The following is a 26,062-nucleotide window of genomic DNA, read 5'->3' as shown; positions in this document are numbered from 1 at the left end:
TTACATCTTTGTTTAAGGTCCTGCATGGAAAAGAATGAACTCTTCTTTCAATCCTGGGTCCCTAAACCATGCTACCTTAAGAAGAGAGTGTTCTTTTGTGCTTTGTTTAATCCCCTGGGCACTCAAGTAGTTGGAGAAGTGGACCTGTTTCTGCGTTCCTCAACCAAGCCTGTTGGAGAGCATCAGCTTAAGTTATTTCAATGAAAGTAAAAGGGGGAGTGCACGATTCATGGAAAAGCACCCAGAAGCAAAGAATGCTGATGTGTCTGCTTTTCCTGATCCACATTTAAAGCATATATATATTTTTTTTACCGTTGTCAGGGGTAGGCCAACAGCAGAGAAGACTCGCAGCTTTAGAAATGCCCTTGAATGAAGTGTGGAGTTGAGTTAAAGTTTCCAGAGTCCTGGTGATAATGGAGCCTGCATGCTGGGCAGGCTGTAACTAAATTCTCAAGGTTGCTTTCTCTTCCAGACCCCTTTGGTCCCTTACTGTCCTTTTCATCTCTCCATTTCTTTGTCTGGGTACTAATAAAGATCACTGAAAATGCTTTCCCAGTGGTTTTAAAAATGTAGGAACGGATAAACATCTATTAGGCAGGATGCTGGGGGGATAGCAGTGCTTTGGATTTATGTTCTGGAGAGATAATGGTTACAATGTATTTTTATCCTGTTGATTTTGAAACTATGTATGTATTTTTTTTTTTTTACATCTGTAAGACTAATGTGTGATATGCAAAGCAGCGTAAGCAACCTTTTGATTACCGACTACTTTGGTTCCTGAATGTTAGTGTTAATTTCTAGTCACAATAGGGCAGCTAGCTAGTTTAAGGATGTTATGCTCATGGGACACACTGAAGGAAACTCTAACTATATCTTGTTTTTGTTTGTGTGTTTGATTTCCTGAGTTGCTCTGTCTTAGAGATAAGTTATCATTAATTATCTAGAGCTTTCCCCTACACCGTAACCAGTCACTGGTCATGAAACTGTTGCTTCTTCCTTCTTCATAGACTTCCAGCTCCTTTTATGTTTCCATCATCTGAGTTCTCTGTGCCTTTGTTGCTTCATGCACACAACTTATTTCAACCTAAGAAGTGGCTCTTCAAGACAGCATCCATCCTCACTTGTTTCCAACCTAATGTTCTTCACAAATTCCTACAACACACAGGCTATTTGTAAAGCATTGACCAGTTGGTATTCCTGAAATAGAGAGAGCAGGAGAATACAGAGAGAAAATTCCAGGCAGGCTCTGCACTGATAGTGCACAGCCTGATGCAGGGCTTGAACTCATGAACCATGAGATCATGACCTGAGCCGAGACCAAGAGTCAGACACTTAACCAACTAAGGCACCCAGGCATCCCTCAAACATTTTGATGAGTCACTATTGCTCCCAGGAGGAACTCCTAACCGTTTTGTGTAATTATCAAGGCCTTATAACCACATCCATCTATTCCCTGGAGAATAAACTCCCAATTCCCCAGACTGTCCCACTCTTTCTTCCTAAACATATATCCTGTGCCAGGCCTTTGCTTTTTTTTCATTATGCTATGACACTCTCTCTCTCTGCCGTCTGTTCAAACTTTGTACTTCCTTCTAGACATTGCTGGGTCTTATTTCTTCATCAAGCCTTCTTTATTGACCCAAGCCTTCTGTGTAGCCCATATATTTCTTAAATGCTGCCACCTGACTGCCTTATCTTCCTAGCCATCTTGAAGTGCTTTATACACATTTAGGGGTGCCTGGGTGGCTCAGTCAGTTAAGCATCCAACTCTTGATTTCAGCTCAGGTCATGATCTCACAGTTCGTGGGTTTGAGGCTGCATCAGGCTCTGTGCTGATATCATGGACCCTGCTTGGGATTCTCTCTCTCTGCCCCTCCCCTGCTTGTGCTCTCTTTCTCTCAAAATAATAAATAAGTGAATATTTTTTTAAAGTGCTTTATACACATTAGTGGTAAAAGATAGATGATAAATAGATGATAGAGATAAAGATAGATGGAGATAGAGCTACACATAGACGTAGACATAGACATAGATTTGTTTACTTCTTCCCAGAGTAAAGAATGGCAATAGGCCTATCCAATTAAGGATTCAAGGTTTCTTGCAAATTGGTGAAGTACAGTATTATTGTGTATCTTTTCCTACAGGTCCATGAGCAATAATGAATTAAAATAGGCTGTCTTTGTCATGGTTATGAATAAAACCAACATTTTCTTTGAAGTTTATTGTATGTTGTATATATTGTAATCTCATTTATGGAAATTGATTTGTCCAAGAGAATGCTGCTATCTAAATCTGTATAATTTTAAATGGTGCTATGAATGAGTTAGCTCATTAATTCATAATATCAAAATTTTATGGAGCATGTACCAAGTTATTCTGGAGTTGAGTAGGCAAAAAGCTTGCCTTGAATCTATGAGTTCACATACTCCTTGGAGATAAAGGAACATAAATAATTACTCTGTGATAAGCACTACAACAAATCATACATAAAGGCTGAGGAGTTCATGAACAAAAGACTGACCATGGTCTTATCTGGAATGGCAGTGATTCATCTGCACTATATAAAATCAGATTTAATAATTTAGATAGAAATCAGATTGAGACATTTTCTCCATATTATCCTAAGAGAGTGGTCAGTATGCCCATGGGAAAAAAAAATGACTACATTGAATTAATGTAACATAGTGTAAAAGGAAGACTTTTAGAATGGTACAGACCTGTGTTTGTATCCCTAGACCTGCCACTTTTTAGATGTGTGTCCTCAGGTCACCTAGCATCTCTGAATCAGTTTGTAGAAGGGAAGTCTCCTTGCAGAATATGTGTGAGTGGTCAAATAAGAAAATACATGTAAATTGCATGTCTTGGTCTACTGGTGTGAGATCTAGGCCACTGGGCCACTATGCTGACATTATTACACTTCTTAGGTTTTCTAAGTCTTTCTTTTTCCCCTTCCTTCTCCACTCTGACTACAAAAAGAGTCATGATTCTATGGGACACCTGGGTGGCTCAGTTGGTTAATCATTCGACTTCAGCTTAGGTCATGATCTGAGGATTTGTGAGTTTGAGCCCCACATCAGGCTCTATGCTGACAGCTTAGAGCCTGGAACCTGCTTTGGATTCTGTGTCTCCCTATCTCTCTGTCCCTCCCCTGCTAATGCTCTGTCTCTGTCTGTCTCTCAAAAATGAATAAACATTAACAAAAATTTTAAAAAATTGTACCAAACATTCGCTGGTTATTATAGACTCAGACCTCCTTGGATTACAAGTTTACTATCCATATAAGATTTTTTGGTTACTTAGAAAGTGTTGGCGACAGACTGAAGTAAACTTTGGCTCTTTGTTTCTTAGTTCTGGACTAAATTGGATGTCTTTTATTTTGATTGTGTATAAATGACTTACCTCATTAATTCATAATATCAAAATTTTATGGAGCATGTACCAAGTGATTCTGGAGTTGAGTAGGCAGAGTTGTGTGTCCCCTCTAAATTCCTGTGTTGAAAACCAAATGCCTAAGGTGATGGTATTAGGAAGTGATTTGGTCATGAGAGTGGAACTCTTATGAATAGGATCAGTGCCTTGCTTGGTAAAAGGGCTCCAGAGAGCTCTTTCACTCCTTCCTATGCTGTCACTTGAGAATGCAACCAGAAATGGATAGTTTGCAACCCACAAGAGGGCTGTCCCCAGAACCCAACTGTACTGGTCTGATCTCAGACTTCCAGCCTCCAGAACTGTGAGAAATAAATTTCGGTTGTGTAAAAACTACTCAGACAGTGTATAAGCTACTGACTGTTCTGTAACAGCAGCCTGACTGCACTAAGACACACAGACAAACTCTCTTGTTTATGTCCCTGGAACTTAATACCAAAGTGGGTAAGGATTGAGGGCTCCATAAATGTCTGTGAAATTAATGTGTGCATTAAAACAAAACACTTGCTCAGTGATGGAAATGAGTGAATAATTCCAATGTAAAATGACATTCAGCGGTAATTCTCAGGCTGTGGCACTGATATCTATAAAATCCTGAAAACAAAACAAAACAAAAAAGCTGTGGTGTGCTGATGAAAAGCCAGAAGTTAAACAACTTTTCAGTTATTACTCAAATTCCCTGCTGTCAGTGATTTTTTTCCGATTTCCACCCTTTTCTTCCTAGAGATAATTAAGCCATATAGAGAATTTGCTTTTACTTATCCTTCTGCTTACTGCAATCCTGCTGCAGAATAAGTCTTGGTATCACCAGGTTTATAACAATGTTCATTTAAAAGTGAACATTCAACCATGATATATAGACAAATCAAAATAAAAGTCATTCAATTTAGTCCAGAACTGAGAAACAAAGACAGCCAAAGTTTACCTCAGTCTGTTGCCAATACCTTCTAAGTAATCAAAAAATCTTACATGGATAGAAAACTTGTAATCCAAGGAGGTCCAAATCTATAATAACCAGTGAATGTTTGGTAGAATATTGAGTCTTTTTGTAGTCAGAGTGGAGAAGGAAGGGAAAAAAGAAAGGTTTACAGAATAAGTTTCCCTAGGCTGACTCATGATGGCAAAATCTATCTTCCATAAGGATGTCTGAAGATATGATAAGTTATATTGCATTTAGGAAACAGCTAATAGTCCAGCATGTTGTTTGTGAGCAAGCAGTAGAAATGAAGGTGGATATGGCTGGTGTCTGTCATACAGTGGGTGCTACCTAAACATTTGTTGATTGAAGGGTGGATAAAGAAGCAGAGTTCAGATTGTGGAGACTTGGTATTTCATGAAAAAGGGTTTGGTTGGCCAATGGGCACCAAGGGAAGACATAAAGCAAAGAAATGTCATGATCCAATTTAAATGTTATGAAGATCATCATGGCAGCACTTGCCTGAAATGAGTACACTGCTCTTCGAACTCAATTAAGAAATATTAAAGATCTGGCCTAAAGTAGTGGCAATGAGTTTGGAAGGGACCCATGTGGTGATTCAATTGGGATCAGAAGGAGGGAGGAATCTAGGTTGACTCTCAGATGGAACTTCAAATGTTTGGGGGGATAACTGGAACTGAACACCAAAATCAGGATTATAGGAAATAGAGCAGATTTTCAAGAAAAGGTGACTTTGTTTAAGAAATTCTGAGTTTGGGGATGTTTTGAGATACCCATGTTGAGGTATCTCATGGGCACTTAGAAATCCAATGCTAAGGGTCACAAGAGCAGCCCAAATTGAGATACAAATCTGGGAATAATTGATAGAGAGTGAGATTAAATGTCAAGCAAAGAAGTTGTGTCAAATAGAGAAAAATAGGGCTGAGGACAGAACCCAGAGGACAAATAGATTTATGATAAGTGTGTAGCAAGTAGCATAGTCAAGAAGGAGATTGATAAGAGTATTCTGGAAGGCAAGAGTTATGTAACACATGAGAAGAATAAGAGAAGAGTGTCATTGACCATTTTAAAGGAAGTGAGGCATAAAGTAATATAAAAAATAAATCTGGCTTTCAGTGCTTTGGCAACTAGAAAGTTGTTGGTGACTATATAAAAAGCTCTTTTAGTAGAATGACAATGTCAGAGTCCAAATTGCAATCGGTTGGCAAAAAGATAGAAAGTGACGAAATGGAACCAGAGTTACAACTTAACTGGGAATCAAGGAGCAAAAATAATAAATTATTGCAAGGTACAGAAGGTCCAAGAAGGTTTGGCCTTGTGTTTGCTTATTCATTTTTAATATGAGTGGAATTTGAATATATTTACCTTATCACACTCAGTAACTTCACAAGCTGCCTGTAGATAAAGAGTATATATATCACACATAAAGGAGGAATCTCACACATCCTGAAGGAGATTTAGATCTCTCTCTCTCTCTCTCTCTCTCTCTCTCTCTCTCTCGTCTCTCTTTCTCTCCCTCTCCTCTCTCTCTTTCTCTCTCCAGTTGGAACGGCTTCTCACAGGTGTAATAAAATCACCTGTGTAATTTACTTTCTCAGTCCAGTGAAAAGTCACCTCCTTGGTGATGCTTCATGACACCATCAATGTATTTCCAAGAGAAGTACACATGATGTACCTTTATCACCCAGAAATTCCAGGGATGGTTTTGTCAGGGACTGCAAAACCTCCTTAGGAATTTAAATGAACATAGCTAGAACTGTTTGCATGACTCAAAAAACAAGGTATATTCCTGTTAATCATCTACTAGTCAATGTGTCCTTTTCCCCGCGCTGCTAGTTGGAGATAGTCTTGTGACCTTTGTGCTGTCTTGTTAATCTTAAAATTTGAAGTTTCGCTGTTTCTTCAATAAAAGTCTTAAACAAAACAACTTAAAAAATGTTCTCTAACTTTCCACACAAAACAACATGCTCATAGACAACATTGATTTACATCTACCATTGTAAGACAGATGTTTGGGACATTCTATTTTCAATGCCACAAAATGGGAAGCATATGCCTATTATAACCATTTCCTAATTCTTTGCAACACCAGATTTACAGCAGAAAACGATTGTTTTTCCACAGAAATCTCTGAGTATATGTATCTATCACCTATATGCTTTAACTCTTTTGCATACTATATTGCTAAATAGTCTTAGATCTCTACATAGAGGAAATAATTTCCTTGGACAGAACGCACAAGATGTTCAGAGTTTTCTCCTCCATTTTTTTTTCCTGACCTTCTTCAAAATTTGCATTTTTCTCAGCAGAAATCACTCCTCCTCATGTGATGACAGAAATTTAGGTCAGAAAGCTGGTAAATAGCAAGATTTTTCCTCAATAACTCATTTTTCAGCTATTATACACACAGTGCAGTATTGTGTAATAGATACAGAATGGCTCTGAAATCCAACAGCCTTGAAGAAATCTTGGTTCCATAATTTTTTACTAGCTGTGTAACATTCAGCAAATTACTTAACCTTTCTGTGCTTCAGTCCTTTCCTTGGTAAAATAGTGGTGCCCACCTCAGAGTGCTGTGAGCTTTTTAAATGAGAGAAATACTGGTAAACCACTTGTACCCATGCCTGGAATACATAAGTACATCTTAGCTGTTAGAACTCTCTATGGCACAGAAAAGGTACTCTATTTTATTCATTTTACTAATATTTTAAATTACTGGAAAATGAAGACATATGATAATTGTGATTAAATAAAGAAGAAGAAGACTAGTATTCGGGAATGAGTGAAGGTTTAAGGCTGAATAAATCTGAATATGGACTTTCATTCTGACACTTGGTGTTGTGTAACTAACCTTGGGCTATTTGTTTAATCCCCAATTTCCTCATGTATTAAATAGTTACCTTACATATTTATTATTAAAATAAGAGAATATATGTCAAAGACTTAGTATGTAATAAGTACTAAATAAATGGAAAGATGTTAGGGCTTTTGGCATTAAGTTTCTTGCTATACTTCTTAAGTATATGCTTACCACAAATGCAAGTCTGTATGTATAAAAAAAAAAAGAGAGAGAGAGAAAGAGAGAGGGAAAGGGAGGGAGAAAGAGAAAAAGAACAGAAGGAAAGGAAGGAAGGAAGGAAGGAAGGAAGGAAGGAAGGAAGGAAACAAAGAAAGAGAGAGAAAAAGAAAGAAAGAAAGAAAGAAAGAAAGAAAGAAAGAAAGAAAGAAAGGAAGGAAGGAAGGAAAAAGAAAGAAAGAGAAAGAGAGAGAATAGCTATAAAGCAAAGCTTACTGCTTTATCTCGTTCCTAAGTTGTTAGGGAAAAAATAAACCCTGAAAATTTTAAGAAGAGAGTGTTGACTGTTTTTTATTACTGTATGAAACAAAATATTGGAAGTTTGTTCTCATTTGTAGCACACATAGATGTTGAATTGTAACATCTTTAGTAGATTTTCTGCTGGATTTAGAGAGAAACTTTAGATAATATATTTATCAATTTAAAACAATGAGTGAAAAACTACAGATGCATAAGATGTATTCCCAGATGTCAACATTGTTATTTTTAAAACTGAACTTTTAGTGCCTTTAAAAGGCTATTTTCTGAATTTTGGCAGAATAAAATCCAAACTTCCCAGCCAAATAAGCATCAAAGAACTCCACAGAAAAAGAGTCAGTATTCTCCGTTCATAACCAATCTCATAGCCAGTCTTCAAACTTTGTTATTAAAATGCTAAAATACCTGCAAAATTATTATCACTTCATGAGCTAGAATTCACAATGATGTAAGTAACAGAAAACTCAGCTAACAGTGATTAAACATGCATTTTTCTCACATTAAAAAAATCATAAAGAAGATGCTTCTGTTATTGGGTCAGTGGTTCAATGATTTCATCCCTCTTGTCTCTGAATCTTTCAACCTTTCCCTCATGAATGATTATCTAATGATCAAAAGATGACTCTTAGATTAGTAAAGAGCATGTCCAAGTTCATGATAGGAAAAAGGAGTGATTGGCAATTCCAGCTGTCTTCCTCTTTCATCAAACAACAGCAGCAACAACAAAAACAACAACAAAGCCTTCCTAGAGACTCGAGAAGGATTCTTAAAAAGTAGGAGAGGTATTTAATTTTCCATCCTCTAAAATGGAAATGACAAGAGAAAATGGGTGTATGAATGTCTGTTGAGTTAACAAACAATGTTTGACACACCATTGAGAAGCTGCTTGTTCGAAAGTCCGCAGTCGACTAGATAGAACCGTTACCTACATTAATTTTCCTGCCCTTAGAAGATGCCATTTTCTAATTTTGCTTTCAATGTATTTGAATTTTAATATTAGTTCAGTCAACCTTTTTTCCTAAAAGGAAATTAATTCCATTAATGCTAGATCTGATATCAGGTGTTGAATAGTTTGGCTTGTTGTTGTGTTATTGTTTCTAGCAGGGCTGAAAATATTCTCTTTGGTAGCAGTGTTTATTGCTTGGCATGTGATGGTTTTGCACTGCTGAATCCATACATAAATTATTTTACAGATAGGGAGGTAAAACATGTGTTCTTATTGTCAAATTCTTAGCCTAATGTTTTCAAAATAATTCTCCAAGAGTTCTGGAGTCTCACATAATTTCAACATGCAACACTAATTTTTCTTTCCCTTTTATGAAATCAGTAGACCATTAAAACTATTTAGTGATATTCATCCCATCTGGGAACATTGGAGTGACATTTGCTTTGGCTTTTCCTACATTTTTTTTTTCATAGGTTGATCATTTTTGCCAAGCTACCACCTTATATTAATATATTTTAGAGGCATTGTTTTTCTTTCTCTTTCTCTTTCTCTTTCTCTTTCTCTTTCTCTTTCTCTCTCTCTCTCTCTCTCTCTCTCTCTCTTTCTCTTTCTCTTTCTCTTTCTCTTTCCCTCCCTTTCTCTTTTGAGAAGAACCAATACAATGTCATTCTTTTTTGGAAAGAAGAAAAGTTTACAGCACATTTTGAGTAAATTAGTGTAAAGAAAGGCTCAGTGGGCTGACTGGTAGAACACCAGCTTATAATGGAGTCCACAGCTAGGGCATCACTGGGTCTCACCTTTGTGCAACTTGACCCAGATGATAGCACTGTTGTCCTCTTCGCACATACAGCCCACTATTTGATTATTGGTGACAGAAGGAACAATATTAGGGTCTTCCTTGGTGCCCAACACGGTCTTTGGGGCTAGTATATTTTATGGGTCCAGTCCCCTCCATGCAACCATCATGGCCTCCCATTTCCAGCCCAGTCACCTGTTCATCATCAGTAGGAACACCACTTCCAGATGCCTTGGAACACACAACAGTGACTCCATTGGGACTGTGGGCCCTGAGGGCCTGCACGAACAGCGCTCCAACTCCATGACTTAATCCTGAAGTGATCACACCAACTACAAATAGCTAGAGGAATTGTTTCTTAATCAGTGGGGTAGCAAGGGTAAATCATGGATGTTCAGCTCCAAATGCATGCAGCAAGGAATTCATCCCTTGTGGTTATTTTAAAATCAGTAATAAAATTGATCAAAATTGGCCTGCTTTTTATTACCACCATGTGTTGGCAGTTCTAGACAATGTGTGATGAAATATTCCTTCCTATCTGTTAGGGTAAACCACCATGATCCCACCTCCTCACTTCTGGTATGCACTGCTTCATAGTTTAGATTTTTCCCTTTCAAATAAATTAACAGTTTAAGGTTTTAAAAGGCAAACAATGCCTGAAATATGTTATGTGGATGAAAATTCTGGGCATTTTTTCCTGGTTTTATCATCTTGATTATAATCATGGCATCATCACTTGATTGAAAACAAAAGATGAACAAATAAATGAATAATATTTAAATTAAATGAAAATTGGATGTAAAGTTACAACTGTAACAACAGTAGAATTTGACTACTCTCTGCAGCATATTTCTGCTTTTCAATACAATTCCTTTTCCAAAATAGAAGAAAAAGAAAAGAAAACCCAAAACTAAAGTTATATTTATTGCAGTGTTTCTTACATCCAAGTGGATATCTCCAACTTTATATTTCTATTTGGTTTGGGGGTTAAATATGGAATATAGGGGGAAAGAACAGCATACAACAAATCCTTTCCATTTGAAGAATTGTATATAATGGATTTGATTCTGTAAAAATGTGAAGTACCAATTGTTACATGCTTGCCAGCATTTCAATCTTTGTTTTTCCTTAACATTGAGGTTTTTTTGTTTTTTGGGTTTTTTTTTGTTTTGTTTTGTTTTGTGTTTTGTTTTTTTTTTGTTTTCAGGTAACAAAATGAAATGATTCTTCACATCATTGTAATCCTTTATTCCTCCAGGCATTTTTGGACAGAAACTTGAAGACACTGTCCGTTATGAGAAGAGATATGGGAACCGTCTGGCTCCAATGTTGGTGGAGCAGTGTGTGGACTTTATCCGACAAAGGGGGCTGAAGGAAGAGGGTCTGTTCCGACTGCCAGGCCAGGCTAACCTCGTTAAGGAGCTCCAGGATGCCTTTGACTGTGGAGAGAAGCCATCATTTGACAGGTAGCTTTCAAGATTTTCCTAATCATCCTTCACTGAGAAATCCAAACCGAACAGAAGAGATGCAATGAGCTGAGAGGATATAACCTTAATGGATGTTGTAATAGTTTAGAATATGGATTTTATAGCCACACAAGGGTCGATTGTTTTTATTAATTTACAGAGTCAAAAATTTGACACTTTAGATGTCTTTCTCTTCCATACTTTTTGTCCCCCTTAAAACATTATTTATTCTTTTCCTTTGGAACTAAATTAACACTCTATTAAGCTTTTGCATCAGAAAAGTGAATTTTTAAAATAGGAGTCTTTCCTGTTCAGTGTCTTCCTAATTCTCTCAGCTAAGAGATATTAAACGTATTAATAAGCAGAGATCGGGATATTAGCAATGTAGTTACAATAACTGTTTTTAATAATAATGAAAGCATCATGTTTTTAAATATATAGCTCCACCTTAATCTAGAATAGATTTATAAGGAAACAAGAAACATATAGCATGATGAAATTCAGGAAATAATGAAAGTTCCAGAAAAGAAAATATAAAGCATCCATAACTCCACTAAGAATTAAACACTTATGATAATATTTGATAAATTACCTCCTTCTCTTCACTTTTTTTAATTTAGTAGAAAATAATATTTTTTCTCCTAATATTATTAATGTAGTATAGTATAGCTGATATTTTCATATTAATATTTGAAATATCCCCAACATTCTAGTATAGTTTAACCTAATGTTTGATGATTGGCAACCTCTATAAGCATAATTTTTCACATCTAATATTTCATTCTACATGTATATTATTCATAATTATTTCAACAATTTGGATATTTATATGATCACTTTTATCACTTATATCACTTATATTTATATTATAAATAGTGTTGTAGGGGGTATACATTCACGTTAGTATTTTCTATATTTTGATAATTTCCTCAGGGGAGGTTCTCAGTATTAGACTTTGTAGATAAGAACAGTCATATTATTTGAAAACTGACAATTGCATACTATTATTTCTTTGAAATCATAGAATTAGCACATGGATAGAGCCAGATCTACAGAACAAGTAGACAAGAAGACACTTGAATACATGATACGAGACAAAGGGAGCATTATTGAAATATGGGCTTTTGCTAATAATCTAAGAAATGCACATTAAATCATTTAATGTCCTCCCACTAATCACATTAACAAAATCTTGAACAATGATAATACTCAGTACTGGCAAGGTGTGTTAAGGTAGGCACTCTGATGGCGAGAGAGCAAATTGTTGTAGTCTTTCTAAAGAAATTTGATGATATATTTCAAGACCGTTTTAGCAAGATATTCTAGTCTTAGAAAAAAATCAGATCTGTGGAAAAAAACAAGTATAAAGTTGCTTATTACAATTTTTATAATAGTAAAAAATGAACACCAATCCATTATCTCCAGAAGTAGAGTATGGTCAATTAAATAATACTGCATTAATATAACAAAATGTTATACAATTATGAAAGTTTTAGAAAAATGCTAATTATAAAATAATAAGTGGAAATGATAAATGGAAAAATAAGACAGGATCAATTAATTGATTAAAATCCTACCTGTTTACAGAAGTATTACAGTTTATAGACATTCATAAATTATCTCTGAGAGATAAAAATTAAATGTGGAGGCAAATAAATGAATTCAAAACCAAAATCAGAGAACAAATTTCAAGAATACAGATATACTTTTGGCAGGGGTGCCCAATGTCTTATTCTATACTTTGAAAAACAACACTAAATAATAGTTGCAAATTCAAGTCTATTCACAGGATATACACAATGGTTTATCTAGAAGAAATGTAATTTTTTAGCTTCAAAATTAAAAGAAATTTGTCAGTGGGATCCTCATAATAAAATATCATATAATGGGATAAATAAAACCTTTTACCATAAACTTCATGTGACATTGATAAATTTCAATGGCTTTTTCTTATATATGGCCAAAAACCACAGATGACATTATAGAAAAGTATATTTACTAAAAATTATTTTGCTATAGGCATTTATGCTTTTGGTTCTTATAACAAGATTCTCACTAATAAGAAAGAATGGAAGGATATTTTATAAATTTTAGGATACCTGTAAGAAAAGGTATGCTCTATGAGCAATTATCTCCAAATCAGGTTCTTAATTATCTCCAAATCAGGTTCTCAATAGCTGAGCTGACAGTGAAATATTGTGCAATCTTCATGTAAAATATTATCTCACTTATAAAAAGTATTTTTTGTATAAAATGCACTAATGCATAAACAGACTGAGGAAAATGTGACAAAAGATGAACATTGATTTTGTGGGATAATGACTTTTTTTTAAATATTGTGATTCCAGTAAGCACCGTTTTACAATCAGAAATTTAACCTGAACGGTCTTTTAATTACCTGTTGATATCATGCTGCATAAAAATGTCCTTAGCTTTTAACTTCTAAAGAGTAATTATGGAAGCTACCTGTCAACTAGAAAAGCTATAGAAGAGAATTGCATAGAGTATTTCAATGTTAGCACAATACGGTAATGTTGCTAGCATCTTAGGAGGAAAAGGAGAGTGTCATTCATTTGCTCAGTCATTCAGTGTTTCCGGTTTCTACACTTGTATAACAAACCACCCCCAAACTTTGTGACTTAAGTAATAACAGCTGGTTATTGCTCATGGTTCTGTACTTTGGGCAGGAGTTGGCCAGGATGTGCTCATTTTTCCTGCACATGATGTTGATTCATGGAGATCAGTTAGGTCTGAAGGATACAAGATGGTTCTACTCAGATGTGCAGAGCCTTGTCTGACATGGCTAACATGGCTGAAGTCCACTTGGGCCTTTCTCTCTCCCTCTATCTCTCTCTGTAAATCTCACATCTATTATTAGAGCTGCTCTTTATATGTATGGCCTTTACCTCTAGCCGATTAGTCAGACCTATTGACATGATACCTCAGGGTTCCAAGAAAATAAAAATGGCAGTTTGTAAGCCTCACAAGGGCTGGGTCCATATGACACTGTGTGACTTCTGGTGTAGTCTCTTGGTCAAAGCGAGTCACAAAACAGGCCAGCCTACATTTGAGGAGAAGGAAAATAAACACCATTTGATGGAAAGAGGGGTAAGCACATACAGAGAAGGAAGGATTTGTAGGAGGCTATTTTGAGAGAAAATCACTATAGCTTTAAAGTCTTGAGGGATACCTGGGTGGCTCAGTCCATTAAGCGTCTGACTTTGGCTCAGGTCATGATCTCATGGTTCGTGAGTTTGAGCCCCTCATCGGGCTCTGTAATGACAGCTCGGAGCCTGGAGCCTGCTTGGGATTCTATGTTTCCCTCTCTCTCAGCCTCTCCCCTGCCAGTGCTCTCTCTCGCTCTCTCTCTCTCACTCTCTCTCTCTCTCTCAAGAATAAAGATTAAAATTTAACAAAATCTTGAAATCAAGTGGAACAAATCCCCTAATTTTGTTCTTTTTCAAATTTGTTTTGCCTATTCTAGGTCATTTACATCTTCATTTTAAAAAGATAAAGAAATTTAGCATATGCTTGTCAATGTCTACAAAAAAAAGTATGTTAGGATTTTGACTGAAATTTTATTGAATCCAGAAATCAACTGGGAGAAAATTGACATCTTAAAACTATGAAATCTTCTAATCCATAAAAATGGCCAATCTCTCCATTTCACTAGGACTTTTTGTATTTCAGCAACATTTTGTATTTTTTGATGTAAGATCTTGCTCCATTTTGTTAAATTTATCCTCAAGTATTTGCTATTTATAGATGCTCCTGTAAATAGTATTATTTTTAATATTTAATATTATAATTGCTCACTGCTAGATTATCCAAATACAATTGATTTTTTTATGTATAGATTTTTGTCCTACCAACTTGGCAAGTTCATTTATTAGTGCTAGCAGGATTTTTGTAGATCGCTTAGGATTTTCTACATACATAATCTTATTGACTGTACATAATGAGAGTTTTATTTCTTCCTTTGCAATATGTAGGCCTTGTATTTCTTTTTCTCACCTGCTTGTACTTGCTAAGAATTCATCTACCATAATAGTAGGTATACATACTCTTTTTGTATGTAGACGGAAGTTTTCAGTCTTTCACTACTATGTGTGAATGGTAGCTATAGGTTTTTTCCTGATGACCTTTATGAAGTTAGAAAATGTCCTTTTATTTCCACTTTGGCTACAATTTTAATAACAAATGAGGATCATATTTTATAAAATCCATTTATTACAGAAATTATCTGATTCTTCCCTTTTGTTATGTTAATGTCCTGAATTACATTAATCTATTTTTGAATGTTAAACCAACTTTACATTGCTAGGATAAGCCACATTTGGTTATGATGCATTACCCTATCTGACTTGCAAATAATTTGTTAAGGATTTGAGGACCTATATTCATCAAGGGTTTTGACCTGTAGATTTCTTATAGTATCTTTGACTAGTTTTGTTATCAGAGAAATTCTGGTCCCCATATTAGTTGGAAAGTGTCCCCCCACCTCTATTTTCTGAAAGAGTATGTGTGTTTTGTATTATTCCCTCCATAAATATTTGGTAAAATTTACCAGTGATGTCATCTAGTCCTGACGTTGTCTTTGTGGGGAGGTTTTTAGAGATGGCTTTTCTTGGGGTGACTGGATGGCTCAGTTGATTAAGCGTCCAACTTTGGCTCAGGTCATGATGTCACAGTTTGTGAATTCGAGGCCCGTGTCAGGCTTTGTGCTGACAGCTCAAAGCCTGGAGCCTGCTTCAGATTTCATATCTCTCTCTCTCTGCCCCTCCCACCCCTCTCCCCTCCCCCCACCTCTGCTCACACTCTGCCTCTCAAAAATAAATAAACATTAAAAAAATTAAAAAAAAAAGAGATGGGGGTACCTGGGTGGCTCAGTCAGTTGAGCCCCTGACTTCAGTTCAGGTAATGATCTCACAGCTTGTGGGTTCCAGCCCCACGTCAGACTCTGCTGACAGCTCAGAGCCTGGAGCCTGCTTTGGATTCTGTGTCTCTTTCTCTCTCTGCCCCTCCCCCCACTCATGCACTGTCTCACTCTGTCTCTCAAAGATAAGTAAATGTAAAAAAAAAAAAAAAAAAGAGAGAGAGAGAGAGAGAGAGATGACTTTTCTAATTCTTGTGCCAGTTTTGGTGATTTGTCTCTTTCATGACATTTTCCCATTCCATATAACTTTTCAAATTTATTGTCATGAAGCTGTTTATAATATTCCTCTTTTAATAATGTCTGTAGGCTTTTTAGTAAAGTGTTCTCTTTTACTTCTGATATTAGCAATTTGTTACATCTTTTTCTCTTATTCAGTCTATCTAGATGTTATCAATTTCGTTAAACCTTAAAAAGAACCAGTTTTAGTGTCGTTGATTTTCTCTCTTTTTAAAAATTTCTCTCTTATACTCTGTTATCCTTGATAGTTGTTCTTTCCCTGGTAGTTGTTCTGTGTTTAGCCCTATAGCGTGTTACTTTCTGCAGGCTCATGTTGGTATTCAGATGAAGACAGAAGACCTGTATGTAGATTTCAAGAAGTCATTTTGTGCAAAGCTCCCTCCTCTCTAGTAGTCTACATCACAAATGCCAGCTGCTTCAAGCCCTCCAAACTGTATCCTCTGTCTTCTTAGCTCAGTGAGACTGCTGTTTTCTATTTAGGGTTCCCATCCCTGTCCCAGGCTCTGGTAAATGACAATGTGCAAGGCTGGAGTAATTGTAACACTTACCTCATTTGATTCCATACTCTCAAGGGTCACATTTTTGTACGATTGTCCAGTATCTTAAAAACAGTTGTTTCATATAATCTAGGGGTTTTTTTTTTTCATTTTTTAAATACTTTTTAAATGTTTGTTTTTGAGAGACAGAAAGAGACAGAGCACAAGCAGGGTAGGGCCAGAGAGAGAGAGAGAGAGAGAAACACAGAATCCTAAGCAGGCTCAAGGCTCCGAGCCATCAGTACAGAGCCCAACGCGGGGCTCAAACTCACAAACCGCAAGATCATGACCTGAGCCAAAGTTGGACGCTCAATGGACTGAGCCACTGAGGCGCCTCTAGTTTTCTCATTTTTAATAGCAGATATGGTATCTGTTTACTCTGTGAGGACTGTGAGCAGATTCTCATCCATAGCAGTTCTGAAATCCTGCTGGACATATGTTGTCAGGGCCCCTCCTCTGGGGGGGGGGGGGGGAAATGGGCCTCGGTTAGGGTTTGGTTCTCTAACATTCGGCTCCTCTCTATTCTTTGGGCTGCCCTCTAGACCACCCCTGGTTCTGCTCCATGAGACTTCTTTTATTTTTTTTCTTCACCCCAACCCCAACAAGAAATGGCTCATTTTTCTAATTAAGTGGTTTCTTAGCCTGCTTCCTGCCCATAAAAAGTTGGGGTCTCAAAGCCTCTTTTCCTTTTGAACTGATACTGTCCCTTTTATTCCAAGTTGCCATAGTTCCTTTAAAAACCTTGGAAGTGTCCAATTATAATCTTCTCACTGAAACAAAGTCACACCCATAAGTGCATTTGTGTTAGGTCCTGCAATATTGCGTCTGTGAGTCAGAGTGCTATGGAACAATCTTCAGATTCTTTCTAAATCCTTTTGTATTGCTGAGAGAATCTGTGAGGTGCTACCCTAAGTCTTTCAGAGAAGTTCTAAACAGGAGTCTTACATTCACACCATCAGTGGGTCTTTACCTTCAGGTCATGTTATTACGGCAGCACTCTGGATTTTATCTTTGCTCTGTGGCTGTTTCTTACTTTAACTATTTTACCAGCTGGAGACACTATCCCACGGCCACTATAGTTTCTTCAAATTCCCCTTCAGAGTTCAACAGTTTCTAATTAGCTTCATCAGGAACATTTTCTATATTTTGAGTTTCTATATTCTATATTCCGTGTCTTACAAATTTTTCCACCACTGCTTAATAAGCTTTTATTTTTCTTTAGCTTCTAAGAGCAATTTTCTCATTTCAAGTTCCAGTCATCTAATAGTCCCCTTGCAACTGTCCAGACACTGCCTGGGCAAAGCCAACGCCATACCATTAGAGTTTTGTTGCATCTGCACCCAATTTCTGGATCTAGTGACTGTTTCAAGTATAGCAAACCAGTCCCAACTTTTTGGTTTAAAACAGTAGCAACCTTTCAGATTCTTCATGTGGGGAGTGTTGGCAGAGGCACGGTAACAGTTGCCATGACCTCCTGTAGGTGCAGTATCCAAATGTGGTGTCTAGGTTGGGCTGGCTGAAATGGCTGATGGTGAGTTGAGCTTCTCTTTCTCTTTGCAGTCATGCATCCTACAGAGCTTCTCTCTTTGACCAATTATTAGAACCTTTTACACAGTAGCCCAGGACTAAAAGACAATAAGAGTGGAAGCTATCAGGGCCGTTGAAGGGTGAGGCCCAGAACTGACACGATGTCATATCCACTGAATACTACTAGTCAAAAGTAAATCATAAGGCCAGTTCAGATCAAAAGAGATTAAAAATTGGTTCTACTTCTTGATGGAAGGGGTGACATGAATGTTATAGGGATGAGACAAATTATTGACAGTTACCTTTGTCAATCTGACAGTCCATCTCATTCATTCATTCAACAAATAATTTTGGAGAATTTAGTATGTCTTACACCCTGTTCTATGTAAAAAAGACAAAGTCAATTCTCTTCTGGGTTTGTATCACTAGTGGTGGGGAGATGAACAGTAAGCAGTCAATATGTAAATAATTTCAAAGAATGTTAAAGTTGAGCTGCTAGTATGTTGAGTGAAGTGGTGGAAACACACGTCTCCTTCCTGGGAATATAACTTTTAGGTTTAACTTGAATGACAGGAAGAAGTTTGCCATGTCTCACTGAGGAGGGCACCTGTTGGGATGAGCACTGGGTGTTGTATGGAAACCAATTTGACAATAAATTTCATATTAAAAAAAAAGAAGTTTGCCATATCTGAGATATGGTAGAGGCACACTGTAGGTAGAATGTCAAGTACAAAGGCCTTGAGATGAGCATAGCTTAGCTTAGACCATAAAGAAGGATATTGTGGCTAGAATACAGTGAGTGACAAGTACAATTTTTGGAGATGAGCTGGAAGAGATGGATCTTTGTAGTCCAATAGATTATGAGAAGGAATTTAATTTCTTTTTCAAGTGAAATGGAAATCCATTGAAATATTTTTAACAAGTAAATGGAATAATTTTCTTTACATGTTAAAAAATGCCCACTCTATAAAGGAAAACAAGGTTTTTTAAAAATTTTTGTTTATTTATTTTTACTCTACTTACAGAGCACTCTGACACCAAATGTATAGGCTTTCCACAGCAAGAAATTCTCCAATTCTTGGTGAACACCCACAGGGTGTCCTACAATTTAATTAAGTTCTGATATTAACTGTCCAGTTATTGCAGACTCCACAGGTTAAGGGCTCAGTTTCACAAGGCTGCCCTCTCCCCACTCCCATTTCAAATGCCAATCACAAGTGCCAGGTTGGCACCTGTACTTCTAATCAACCAGCTCTAAACTGGAGACTCCTTAGACTTCATAATTTGCTAGAAGAGCTCGCACAACTCAGGGTAACAGTTTATTTACTGGATTACCAGTTTATTATAAAAGGATACAATTTAGGAACAGCCAGATGGAATAGATCTGTTTAGGAACAGATGCATAGGGCAGTATGGTAAAGGATGCAGAGTCTCCATGGCTTTGTCAGGCATGCTGCCTCCCTCCCAGCACAAGGATGTGTTCACTTAGCCCACAAGCTTTCCGAACCTCTCTCTTAGTTAGGAAATTTTTATGGAGGTTTCATTGCATAGTCATGACTGATTAAATCTTTGGCCATTGGGGATTGAACTGAATGTCTAGTTCCCTCTTCCCTCCCCAGAGATTGAGGAGTGAAAGTTCCAACACCCTAATTACAAGGTTGCTTCCTCTGGCAACCAGCCCTACCCATCTTAGGGGCTTCCCAAAAGTGACCTCATTAACATAAACTCCAGTGTGGTTGAAAGGACCCTGTTATTTTATTTTTTTAATGTTTATTTTTGAGAGAGAGCATACATGGAGGAGGAGCAGAAAAAGAGAGGGACAGAGGATCTGAAGCTGGCTGTGTGCTGAAAGCAGTGAGCCCCATGCAGGACTCGAACTGTGAGATCATGATCTGAGCTGAAATCAAGAGTCAGATGCTCAATGGACTGAGCCACCCCAGTGGCCCAAAAAAGGCTACTTATGAATAAGGAAGACTTTTCTTTCATCTTCTTCGATAGAACTACTTCAGGAATTAGGGATAAAAACCAAATATTATAACAAAAGATGTTTCTATTACTTTGTACCATTAGGGAATTACAAAGGTTTTAGGAGTTCTGGCCAAGAACCAGGAAAAATGTGTATATGTATATTTCTCTTTTTCATCACAATATCACACTCTGGCAATCTAAGTATCCTTGTTTTGATAAATAAATTGTCAAGCTCGGGTCCTGCAGTCATAGGGAGGCACAAATGCGAATTACTGGATTCTACTGATAAAAAAAAAAAAAAAAAAAAAAAAAAAAAGAACTGCCAGATCCATAAACACGGAAATAGAAAGAAGAGAGGTACATATTTGTGGTAAAATGTAATTATCGACTCCACTGGTAGAGGAATAAATAATCCATAATTTCCCAAGGAGAGTAAGATTATTTTCAGAACATGTCCAAGTAGAGTATTCTACCCTATCTGCTTTTTCAATAAATTGTCTGAATTTGAAATTTCTCATGGCCAAGTCCTAGCTAGCTCATGTTTCAGTTTTTCAAATGTGAAGACAGACTGCTTTGGAACATTTGCTAGTTCAAGTTAGTTTCACCAATGCTCACTATTAAAATGATTTTAAAATGATGTAAGTTTAAAAACACAGATTGTGGGGGCACCTGGGTGGCGCAGTCGGTTAAGCGTCCGACTTCAGCCAGGTCACGATCTCAGGATCCGTGAGTTCGAGCCCCGCATCGGGCTCTGGGCTGATGGCTCAGAGCCTGGAGCCTGTTTCCGATTCTGTGTCTCCCTCTCTCTGTCCCTCCCCCGTTCATGCTCTGTCTCTCTCTGTCCCAAAAATAAATAAACGTTGAAAAAAAAAAAAAAAAAACAACACAGATTGTGTATAATGTTTTCAATAGATAGTAGGATGTAAAGCAAAGTACAGAAATTTTTCATTGTGAAATACATGAAAAGAGTGAGAATGAGTAAATATGTTCCCCTGTGTATTCTCATAATGCTTATACTTCACTAAAGAGTCAACAAGATTTAGCTTTAATCTCCATATGTATTAAAATATGGAAAGAAATTCTGACAGGCATTCTACAAACATAATCTTTAATTTTGATATTAAGACCTAATATTACTGAAGCTCCAATATTAAGCCCTAAAATTTGACTTTAAAGTGAACTTTCTTAATAGCATTTAAAAATTATAACAGTATAAAGTGTTATTAAATTTTAATTTAAATATTATTAACATCATATTTTAAATTATAACATTTTGTATACAGTTTAGAATATAGAAGAATATAAGAAGGTAGGATGGATATTTCAAAATTAAATAACCCAGAGTTCTTGAAATATATAATGTGTAAATACGTAATATGTAGAGACTTAAACATACAGATATATCTAAATACAGATATGTATATATATAAAGTATTAGAATCACATGGCTTTTATGTCTTGCCTTTTCTTGTTAATGTTATAGCATGAACAACTTTTCATATCACTAAGTAGCTTTCACAAACCTGATTTCAAGGACTGTGTAATAATTCATCATATCAGTGCATTGCTTTGTCTCACTCTACCTGTTGTTTTCAGTGTTTTGCACACATCAGTCCAATGCTAACAACATCTGTATTCATAAATCAGCCTGTGTTTTTGAAGCTATGGATCCATTTAGAAGACTTTTCATATGTTGTCCTATGGGAGGAATAAAAAAAGATTACTTGAGAAAAAGAAATTTGGAACATACATTATTTGAATTTAGAGATGTTGCAGGCACATGCACCAGCTTTTATTAAACCAGGCACTTTCTGCTCTTTAATTATCTCATGATATTCTTCAAGTTCTAAGGTTCAAGTTTAAGACTTTTATCTATGCATGGCTTTTTGTTTCTACAGTTAGATGGCGTGTTCCCACAGACTCCTTGACCAAACTGAATTTTGTGAGAAAGGACATTTTCATTGACCTAAAAGAATTTGTATTTTATCAATTTATGTCACCTGTAAAAAACAACAGATATCATAGTTCCTAACCATTCTTTTCTCTATTATTTCTGTTCAGAAATGAAAACAAATTAAAGTATAATATCTTATATTAAACTTCTCACTTTGAGGGGATAAAAATGAAATATAGAATGTGTAAAATCAGATTAGAAGCGGAATGTTCTTTCCAAAGCTCTCCAGGTGGCATCAGCTGTTAAAGAAGATACATTTTGGAATAGCTGGGAAGATAAGGTTAAGAATGACCATGTGGGCGTCACCAAAAGAACATTAATTGTTCAGCAACAAAAAAAAACTATGCACTTACCACACAGTGTTCAAGAGCAAGGACAGAAGTTTGTAGAAGTCAATGACTTTACACATTCTGTTCAAGAATCCTGTAAGATAACTACTGTCCAAGGTACTCCAGACACCTTCCCACATACTCTGTTCATTTTGCCCTCAATCCTTTTACTCCTCTTCTACCATTTTGTTTATTTTTGTATTTGTTTTGGTGACTGAATTAAGATCACTAAACAAACTGCAAGTCTGTGGAAATAAAAAAAATGTTTTTAAGTCTAAAATTTAGAAGACAGAAAAACCAGACATTGTTAATTTTTATCATCTGAGTAGCAATACAGCTCTGAGCATTAATGACCTGAGTTATAAAAAGTGAACTTGAAAGGAGGGGAACATTATAGTCCCTAGAGATTCTCAAACATTCATTTGCATAAGAATGACCCAAAGAGGTGTCTCAAGCTTCTGATAATCAGACCCCATTGGCTCTCACTGCTATTTAAAAGGGTGGAGGATGTGTAGGAATCTGAATTTCAAACAAATGCCCAAGTAATTATTATATGCAAGGTTCTCAACTCATAACTTGGGTAATACTAGCCAGGCTATACGGTGTCATAATGTGGGGTCAGAAGTGCTCATTTGAAGTTATGTGCCTCAGTTTTCTCATACATGAAATGAAAAAAAAATCATCCTCATGGCATTATTGAAAGCAACATGTTACTTCTGACTCAGCAGGGCAGGTCTTAATCTACTGTGAAGGATATTTTATTTTCTGAGGTGTACAATTAATGTGTAAAATATATTATTTCCTACCTCCTGAAATGGGCCTGAAATTTTAGAACAACCTAAAAAGAACTTTCCTGCACCTTTATCCTTTGATCCATGTGAAAAATCAAACACTGGGGAGTTCAGTAGCAAACTACAGTTATACAGTCTTTGTATCACAGTGTGAATAAAGGCTCCACAGGTAGAGTTTGATGGAGGAAAGTGAAGAAACCAAGTGGTAGCTTCAGGGCATGTGGAGTTGGAAAAGCAAAAACTGTCTCCCAGGAGTTTGCCCAAGGCAAGCCCTGAATGTGTAGGTGGTCAACTGGTTATCTGTTTTCAGCACCCTAAATGATTCTCTTAAGCCAGGAGAGAGCCAGCCCTCCAATGACCTGAACGGCTGTTTAACTATGGTGACTCTTAACATTCCTATTTTTTGATGCAATTCTTAGATATTATGATGGTGTGACTGGATTTGATAACCATCACCTTAGAGTACATCTCAAACTTCTGTCATTCACATAGTACCGTCATGATTTTAGCAATATCCATATAACATCTGTACTAGTTCTAATATTTTTCTTTAAATTTATTCACTGTTTTATCAATTTTCTTGTAAAAGGATATGTGTATCATTATTGTTAGTTGAAAACCAACACCACATGCCATAAATTACAAGGTCAATGTAGCATAAATGAAATAACAACAAAACATGTTATTAAATGCCAGCTGAATACAGCTGCTTTCCAAAGACTGACCCTAAGGCCTTCTGTAAATTTGATCAATATACACTCATTTCCAACTGGTACTTTCTATGTGACGTAATCAGAAGAGGTGAAAGATAATCAGCAAACTGTGATTTGATGTCACTTAGTGATCTCTGTGTGGAATCATACTTGGAATATCCCACACTTTGGGAAAAACCGTCAGATTACTCTTCAGTAACATTGACAGACCCACTTCCCTGAACACGTGGCTTCTTACCTAATTTGAACAATGAATGTGACTCACTAGAGTTTCACAAAACCCCTTTGTAAGCATACCAGGGTCGGAAAAATTAATCTGTTTTAAAGGAAAATATCTTGTATGTGGAAGATATTCACATGAATGGGTATTTACTAAATATTTCATGTAGTACAGGTTGTTAGTTAGAAATCTGTCATGTTTCATTGTGCTCACTCTTGGTGATGTGTCTAAAAGCCTGTATACTGGAAGCCAGGACATGAGTTTCACTTTCCTTTCAGTTTATCTTTTTATTTAATTTTTTTTCAACGTTTTTTATTTATTTTTGGGACAGAGCGAGACAGAGCATGAACGGGGGAGGGGCAGAGAGAGAGGAAGACACAGAATCGGAAACAGGCTCCAGGCTCTAAACCATCAGCCCAGAGCCCCACGCGGGGCTCGAACCCACGGACCGCGAGATCGTGACCTGGCTGAAGTCGGACGCTTAACCGACTGCGCCACCCAGGCGCCCCTCAATTTATCTTTTAATAAATTTAGAGCTCACTTCCACTGAAACCTGATTGGATTATGAATAAAAAGTCAATTAACAGGAAGCTTCCCAGTATTTGGCATATCAGTTGGTGTTTGTGTACTTATTTGTAAGGAAGCAGTGTAGGAATAAGAGAGTTCAGTTGGGCCCACCATTTACTACCTAAGTTAACAATTTGGGACTAGTTACTTCACTTCTCAAAATGCTTAGTTTTATGTGTAACACAGAAATAATAATGTTTAACCCGCAGAATTGTTGCATTAATGCACTTAAAAATAAAACAAAATGTGTGTCAACTGTGCTGGAATTGAAATAAAAGAACTTAATTAAAAAAAAAAAACTAAATAAATAAACCAAAATAGAACAAGACACCAGAAGCAAGTGATAAAATGGAATAAGACACTTAACATTTATTGCCATTGTAGGTATCATGTGTATGATAATGATGATTCTAACATTTTATATGATAAGGAAAAGTAATCTGCTTGAACCTATGCTTGAACCTAAACCCTTCAGTGTTTTTAATCTAGGATATTTTTCTGTTTTGAAATCTCCATGGCAATTCCTACTGAAAGAAATAAGATACCTGCAATGTTTTACATTCTGAAAATGGGCGCTTGTGTGTGTCTTATAAGTCAGATTGTAGATATTCTTGCATGAGCTGGGTGAAAGTATGTCCCTCAAAGGCATGTATTTTCTGAAATAAACTTATTGAGTCATATTTTATATATCATGCACTTCACTCATTTCAAAGGTAGAATTCAGTGATTTTTGACAAATTTACCAAGTTATGCAACCATTATTACTACGTACCAGTTTTAGAACATTTCATTACCTGAATACCATTCTTTATGTCATTTACCGTTATTTCCAGCAGCCCTTCCTCTCCAGGAAACCACTAATCTACTTTCTGTCTCTATAGATTTTCCCTTTACTGGGCATTTCACATAGGTGGAATTATTCAACATACAGTCTCTTGCATCCAGTTTTTTTCATTTAGCGTAATGCTCTTGAGTTTCATCCATGTTATAGCATATATCAGTAGTAGTTTGTTGCTTTTTATTGATGAATAGAATTTCATTCCTTGGCTATACTACATATTGGTTATCCATTTATCGGTTGGTAGATATTTCTGGTTTTTTTGGCTTTTATGAAAAATGTTGCTGTGAATATGCATGTACAAGTTTTTGTGCGGATGTACATTTTCACTTCTCTTGGGTATATACCTAGAGATAGAATTATCTTCTCTATGTGTAACACTTGCAGAACTGCCAAAGTGTTTTCCAAAATGGCTGCACCATTTTATATTTCTACCAGCAATGTATGAGTGTGCCAATTTTTTTAATTCTAGCCATTCTAGTGAGTGTGAAATGGTATTGTTGTTTTAATTTGCATTTCCTTAATGACTACTGATGCGTAT

At 36.4% G+C, this 26,062-nt stretch overlaps 1 protein-coding gene across 9 annotated transcripts in view; it reads left to right on the top strand.

The window, feature by feature from the left end:
• Positions 1 to 26,062, top strand: part of ARHGAP24 (Rho GTPase activating protein 24) — a 662,096-nt gene that overhangs the window by 600,518 nt on the left and 35,516 nt on the right. For all 9 annotated transcript variants that reach the window (XM_040479190.1, XM_040479180.1, XM_040479183.1 and 6 more), the window contains one exon: positions 10,698 to 10,905. In XM_040479190.1, coding sequence (XP_040335124.1) covers positions 10,698 to 10,905 — 208 coding nt within the window. The remainder of the gene's footprint in view (positions 1 to 10,697; positions 10,906 to 26,062) is intronic.

This window comes from Herpailurus yagouaroundi, unplaced genomic scaffold (assembly GCF_014898765.1).
Source record: "Herpailurus yagouaroundi ecotype Mexico unplaced genomic scaffold, PumYag 28, whole genome shotgun sequence".
NCBI lineage: Eukaryota > Metazoa > Chordata > Mammalia > Carnivora > Felidae > Herpailurus > Herpailurus yagouaroundi.
The sequence above is the reverse complement of the archived record's forward strand: the minus strand, read 5'-3'. Positions and strand labels throughout refer to the sequence as shown.